Source organism: Anarrhichthys ocellatus, unplaced genomic scaffold (assembly GCF_004355925.1).
Source record: "Anarrhichthys ocellatus isolate YVR2014 unplaced genomic scaffold, GSC_Weel_1.0 scaffold8, whole genome shotgun sequence".
Classification (NCBI taxonomy): Eukaryota; Metazoa; Chordata; class Actinopteri; order Perciformes; family Anarhichadidae; genus Anarrhichthys; species Anarrhichthys ocellatus.
The window spans coordinates 572,146-579,742 of record NW_022280038.1 but is presented as its reverse complement, the minus strand read 5'-3'; the positions used below and the strand labels follow the sequence as shown (position 1 = coordinate 579,742).

Below are 7,597 nucleotides of genomic sequence, written 5' to 3'. Positions count from 1 at the left end.
CAGTGATTAGTGCTGTAGACAACCTGGTCCACCTCCTGAACCACAGCCGTCCCGTACAGACATGTTTCTGTCACTTCAGAAGTGGATGGAGGAACAGCAGATAACGCAGAATGTTCACTGAAACACGTGCTGTGAGATTTAGATTGAAGACAAGATTTTGTCAAATTTACACATCTTTATAAGACAGGACAAAATGGAAAAGGAGATCGTCTGATTGTTTGAAGACATTTTCTTAAGAGAGTCACATTAATACAAAGATCTATCATGGAATACCAGTATTGTGTATATACTGCAGTTGTTATACCACATTTTTATATTCTGTAACATGTGTACATATGCCAACTTTGCTTTAAAAAGTGTTCAGTTAGTTCATCCAAGAAAAACAAAAACAAAAAAAACATTTTAAAACAATATTCAACTCACTATGAAAGGATTACAATACCCTGCAAATGCTCACGGTCTGTGTCATGATGTCTTTAAGCGTTTATCTTTACCACAAGAGAATACACACAAACTCAAAGCTTTGGGTAACTCGTTGGATTTGATCCTGCCTTTCATATAAAATACTTGAAACAACTGGATGCTCATTAATGATTTACATAGTCCCAAGGGGAAGAGAGACAACACTGTGATTCTGTGAGAATTCATGTCAGGATAATAAGGAAGTGATGTGAAGAGTTCCACTCCAAAATGCTTTATATCCAGATACAACATAAAATAAAATCATTGCCTGAGGGTTATCATTCAGTGTGTGAGAAATCTACAGCATCCACTCTGTAACAATGAAATCATTTTGAGCACTTAATTACGAACGAGTAATGAAAAGTAATTTCATTTGGTTTTAGTTCTCTCTTTATTTGCTGTTAAGCTTTTTGGGGATCATGTTTTTTCTGCAATATTTTTGGAACAAAACTCTTCATGATTTCCAGCCCTCTAAATACTGCAATAATCAAAATATGGAACGAGAAATACCAAACAGTTAGCTGATCCACTTCAGTGATTATTATTTTTGATGTACCATCCATAAATGAACACAAGTATCTACCTGCTTCAGTGGCTCCCCTCTGGTTGGAGCAGAAGAGGTTTTTTATCAAAGCAATAGACGGGTGCGAAACCTCATCATTGCTAAACATGCAAAGGCCTCGAGTGCGAGGAAGAAAAGAAATGCTGTGAGTCATGTACAGTTGATGAAAACAAATCAGAACAGTAAAATTAGGTTGTTTTTATTGTGTTGTGCTAAACGGAATGCGAGGGAAGAAGCCGTCGCGTTTCTTTTCTCGGCTTGTGAAGTGACAGGATCCTTATGGTAACAGTTTGGCATTTGGGGAAATGCTCTCATTTGCTTTCTTGGGTGTCAATACCACTCTTGTGTCTGTACAGTAAATATGAAGCTGCGTCCGACAGCCGGTTAGCTTGGCTAACAGTGTTAGGTTAGCTTTAGAGGTGCTGGTCGGTTGATTTAGTTTCCTTTAGATAGAGCGAGGCTATTTCCCTGTTTCCAGTCTGCATCTGCCGAAGCTAAGCTAAGCTAACTGTATCATGGCTGCAGCTTCCCATGGATCTGACAGATACGAGAGTGTTTTCTATCTCCTCAACTTACTCTCACCTGGAAGGGAATAAGCGCATTTTCCAAAATATCTCACTATTCCTTTGATTTTCTTAGGCTGTGTATGCGAGGGACACACTTGCATCTAACAAATGATTCTTATTTCCCCTTACAAAAATGTTTTCTTTAGAGTGGAAAAGCAGTTTCACACGAAAATGTTCCCGAAAGTTTCTCAAAGCGCATGTACATGTTTGAGGGGTGTGGTGTAAGATATTACGCAGCAACGCATTATTCTTGCCATAAAAAAGCAAATGAGCTGGAAAGTGAATATGAGGCTTCATCACCTCTTTGGAAAAGTGTTGTGTTGATGGCGTCCCCCGTTCTCCACAGTCACTGTGATTCGGTGCCAGCTGACTTTTCGAACTGTATTCACCGTTGTTCACCTTCACCACATAAGACAACTTACCAGCACTGATACAGGTGATTCCCAAGAGAAAACCTCCTCTAGATTAGGATGAAAACAAATACCATAGTTTTATACTTTAGCCACCCAGATCACAGTCAGAAAAGGAACCAAAATAACACCCCAAAAAATAAGTTAACATAATTTTGACACAGAAGTTTACAATATGTACATTTTTTTTTTTTTTTTTTTAAATTAAAATAGATTTTTCGGTTGTCTGATTGGGTAGGCCCTCTACAGCGCACTCCTCTAATTTCAACCATCCAGTGTTATTCCGCAGAAGCAGAGTTCCCATTAAGAGCTCAGTGCCAGCCAATCAGAGCGCAAGTAAGGCTACCATTGTCAAGTCCCTGCCAATAGTTTGTTGGTGACGTCTTTAAACAGGGCCGAGCCCTTCGCAACACAAATGGCAGACCCCTTCAACATCTTGACAAAAAGAAATAAATATAAAATATATGTAATATTTCTATATATATTCATAAAACCAAACCCAGGATAGATTTTAACTCTGATGTGTTCTCTCCATAATATAATCAAACTGTGGTCATTTTCCTAATGTCAGTCCACTTTACTTCCCTTTTTGTCTCCATTTTTGTGTATTTTTGCAGTTTTGAAAAAAAAAAAAAAAAAAAAAAAAAAGTCTTCTTCAAACCTGTACATCTTATATGCAAGTAAACAAAATGTAAAAGTGCGTGTTTTTTTGAATATGTTATATCCACTATATCCAAAAGTGTTGCAGGCACTTAAGTCCTTCCCAAACATTGTAGGTGTTTTTCGACAGTGGAGTAGGTTGGTTTGGTTATTCCTGGATTCGCGTGGGTCCGTCTATATGTATGTCTCTGTTCGTCTGGCGAGGAACGGGGCCACCCCGGGCCGCTGCTAGCCCAGGATGTCCAGGTAGACCGGCGTGGCTTTCCCCATGGCGAACAGGACCTTCTGAATGTCCTTAATGTTCAGTCGCTGCTGCGGTTCCCTCTGCCAGCAGCCCAGCATGATGTCGTATACCTCTTTAGGACAAATCCGTGGCCTGTCCAGAACCCGGCCCTGGGTTATGCACTCAATAACCTGCAGAAGAGACAGGGCAGTGAAGTGAGACAGACGATTTTCACTCACTGATTGCTTTGGTTTGGCCATAATGAGAAAAAGGTGACAATGAGCAGACTGTCCTCTGAGGTTTGAACTAATGAAACTGAGATGAAAGAAATAAACAGTCTGCTTTCACTCTTAAATTTGTCCAATTTTAAAGGGGAAACAAGATATTTGTGCCACAGCACAAAAATAACAATACTGACTACCTTTGGGGAAGGATGTTTGAGCTGTTGCTTAAACGGGTATTGATCATTTCTTTGTTGGACTTGTGCTGTAATTAGTCAGATGACTCATTGCCGTCGCGACAATTTGACTTCATTTTTTGTGTCAACTCCAGACTACTAGCTTAAGGGTGCTTTCACACCTAACCTTATTGATTCGGCCAAAACAAACTGAGGTCTGTTAGAACGGTTCCTTTGAGCAAATATGAAAGCTGTCAATCAAACCCTGGTGAGGACCGGCAACCGATCAAGACTGCTTGAAAAGGTGAGTCTAGAACCGCTTCTAGGAGGAGTCTAGTTTGGTTCGTCTGACAGCAAATATGTGATTTCAGCATGATTTCAAGAGCTCATCTACTAATACATTCATCTGCTGATTGTGGAATGTGTTCAGGAAGCTGTCTTATAATTGATCGGTATAAGGCCATGTATGTACCTTATTCATGCACATCAAGACGTATACGCATTACAAGCGCATGTATTTTCGCATCAGTCATCTGAGAGCATGCAAAGGGGCTTTTGCACAGTCCTGTCCTCTACCTGTTAGCCGATAGCCATGAAATGCAAATGTCAATTGGTAGTCTAATAATACAAATAATGCTTGTAATCACTTATTTTTTTCGTGAGCTGTTTGTGACACCAAAGCACATAAATATACACATCAGAAGCATTAAAGTGCACTTGGTGTTTACTCCTCTTGGTGCCCTTGTAAAAACGCAATGCGAACAGGAACCAGACCAGATCTAAACCGAAGCAATGTATGATTTATCCTCTCGGTCCGAACCAAATGAACTGAACTACAGGTTTGAAAGCACCCTAACATGGACAAGGATCTATTTGTGGGTAACGACTGTGGCTGCACTGAAAAACTGCACAAAGAAAAGTGTTTTTTTTCTTTTAGCATTGTAACCACATTCAATTTCTTTATGCTCCAAACTAAAACAAGCTGAAACATTATGTTCTTTTCCATGTTTAAGGCGTAGAATAATTACCATACGTTTTGATATTATGGTGTCATGCAATTTCATGCTCTTGCAAGCTACAGTAGCAGCACAACATGGTGTCAGAACAAAGCCTTTGATAATCTACTGCTATCTGAAGTCTAATTTCCCTGCAAGAATGTATGACAAAATCTAATCTGTGTATAAATAAATACGATTTCATTGTGGTTTTTACTCAAGAGTGCCAATACAGGATATTACAACAACCAACTTGGAAAACCCTGTTATTTTGTTCCACCTGTTGCATCTGTTTACCAAGGTAAAGCACTGCTTTCTCTCTATTGTTACATTCTTTCTCTCATGTCTTGTCACCAAAGGATGAGACGCCTGGCAGACAGACCGCCTTGAGACTTAGACTGAGGGGGTAGAGCATCAAATGCTGCAAAGACATATGGAGCTTCTTTGCATAAATTCCCAGAACCCAAACATTACTAACAGACAGTATTAAAGGCCGCACTGGTCATGACAACAGCATCTGGCCTAACGCATTGTCAGAAAATGATCCTGGGAATTAATCATGAATGACTGAGAATCAAGCCTACGGAAATGTTTCGATAAATTCACTAACTACTGACGAAGTTGCTGTTTTATATCATGGCAGCAGAGGAATTCCCTGCATTTCCTTTATTTGTGATGGACAGTTCAAAAAAAAATATTTTTTAACTCCACACATTCTCCAGCCTTGTCAAGAGGTATGTTACCCACAATGCAACTCAACTTCTGATAGTTTGGTTGGAAGTTTGGGTGTGTTTTATTACAACATACTACACAAGAAGCGGCTTTGTACAACCTTTTTTCACATGCAGTAGTTACTAGTACTCCCCAACACCTGGAAACAGACTTTGCTGTGCAAAATTGTAATCGTAGAAAATTTTAGCAAAGGAGTTCCCCTTTAAGTGATCAACTTAGACGTTAAAGTGACGGCGATCTCACTTAACTTCAGGTCCTGTTTTGTCCTCATCTGTGTAAAGTATGTCCGCAAAGCAGTCCGCTACACTATCTAATACGATGTGATGAGTGGTGTCTGTTGGATAAACTCTGTACTTTCAAGGTAGGCTGACAGGTGGTAAAGCAACATATCAATGTATAACTTTTACAGCAGCCATCTGTAAAATATAGGGCATTTACTCAAGTACTGTACTTTTTAGGTAGTTGTACCTTCTATCTACTTCACTACATTTCAGAGGTATTGCATTCATTGTAATTGTTACTCCGCTTTTTTTGACAGTTGGAGTTACCGGTTATTTAGAAAATGAAAAGCCCTGTACTCCCACACAGGTGCTCTCAATTACCCTGCCTGATTAGACCTCTGTGCTGGGAATGAGATGTCATCAAACTAGTGGTACTAATTATGCAGTTGTAGTGCGCTTACAGATAGCACTAAACCAACTGAAGGGAGGGCTGATGTATGGACACGCCCACATTGCTCTGAGGAGAGGTCTTATGAACACTTGTGGAGGAGAGAGGGGAATATGACCACTTTATGAAAAAGTTTTGGGCTTTGGACATGGCGATTGATTTAAAAACAGTGTTTAAAGGTGCAATGTGTAAGATCAGACCAGTATTTTAGTTCAAAACATTTAAAAAAGTGAAGTAACATTATGAACAGAAAATTAAGAGGACACAGAGTGTTGCTGTTATTTTTCAAAGATATCTATGTTTTGTGTTGCAGATATATCTCCTGATACGAGCATGCTAACACTAATATTATATAGACGTTGGCTTTGTTTTCCTTTTAATAGCTGATATCTGTAAACCTAGATTGTATTGACACAGTAGTAGAGGGGAAACGCTAACCTCTATCTATCTGTTTGGAGAATGTGGCCAGGCATTACACACTGCGGCTCTAATAAGAAGCAAATGACGGTGCTTTTTGTAGTAGAAAGTTAAAATAATGATTATATTTTGTCTATGATCCCACCAGTGATCATAGAGCTGGTGATACATGTAGCACGATTCCAGTCCCGCAACTTATCAAGCAACTCGGATGGACAGATAAGGAGGCCAGGCTGCAGGGTCACTGCTGAATAGACAAAGTTGACCATCCTTGACCTCTGGTAGCAGAGATATATCAGCAAAATGCTTACATATGTTGCCCCCCTTTATTTAATCTAAAGTAACTTTAGAGTTGTTGAAAACAACTTATTTCTCACTGCCTGGCAGTATCCAGCTTCTCATTGAACTTGTGGTGTTTACACTGAATGAAATATGCACTCAACCCAACAACCCATGTGTTTTGTTTTTTCCTATGTCTGCACCATTCAAACAAATTGTGCATCATTTTATAAACATTTCTCCCAAATTCAGCCTGACGCATTTGGTTTCTTTGGAATCTTTGCAATCTCCTCAAGAATGTAACATAAACTTGTGTGGGTTTGAACAATGTTTGGCAGCATGGCAGTTTGTGATGTCTGGTTTTTTTCTAGAGCCTATAGAGCCGAGTGGAGAATGAGGCCTGTTTGAAACCAAGTTCCCACGTTACCTAACATCATTTATCATTGTCACTGGCACCCACTTCTAATTGCTGCTGTAATGTATCATTGTGCAATGTGTTGGACAAATCTGAATAACTGAATAATAGGTACAATATTGCATTCTAACACTACCTGAAGACAAAATTACAATATAGAAATATCTTGTGGATTTTCATTTTTTGGGCTATCACATAATACAGTGCTCATCTCTTTACATTGTCATAAGGTTTCGGCAGTGTAGTTTAATCAGCTGAGTGTTTCAGAGTATCTCAAAAATCTCTCAGCTCAAGATGCTCAGAAAAGAAGAACATATTGATGTTTCAATTGAAATACATACAGTATAAGTGCATTGCATGCCAGTTTAATCTTTTAGGTCAATTTCATTTTCTCAATATGGTCGCTTTACGAAAGTAATCCTAATTAAATTTTATTGATTCAAAGCAGAGCCTCCAATGAAAAACCAAACCAATGATGGGTGTTATGTAATGCGGCATCTTGTCTGATGGCAAAGCGGCATCAATTTATCACCTTGTTGGGCTCGCGCTGTAGTCTCAGAGAGAGAAAAGAAACAACACGAGGCAGTAGATTAAGATCCAGAATGGCAGTGTTCATTTAAATCTGCTATAAGAAGGAAGGCCAGCTATTTGATTCCTAATTAGAAAACAACTCAATTAATATACAGTGTTTTGGTGATTTGAAATGCAAAAGGGGACTTCAACATTTACCATGAGATAACCTGGAGCTGTAAAGTTCAATGCGGGCATGATGGCCAGCAGTGCAGCCTTTGTTAATATATATATATATAT

General features: G+C 39.1%; 1 protein-coding gene across 5 annotated transcripts in view; it reads right to left on the bottom strand.

Annotated features, from left to right (window-relative positions):
• Nucleotides 1–212: 212 nt before the first annotated feature.
• ntrk3b (neurotrophic tyrosine kinase, receptor, type 3b) overlaps nt 213–7,597 on the bottom strand; it is a 148,273-nt gene continuing 140,888 nt past the window's right edge. For all 5 annotated transcript variants that reach the window (XM_031848519.1, XM_031848523.1, XM_031848520.1 and 2 more), the window contains one exon: nt 213–3,074. In XM_031848519.1, coding sequence (XP_031704379.1) covers nt 2,889–3,074 — 186 coding nt within the window. In that variant the 3' untranslated portion in view covers nt 213–2,888. The remainder of the gene's footprint in view (nt 3,075–7,597) is intronic.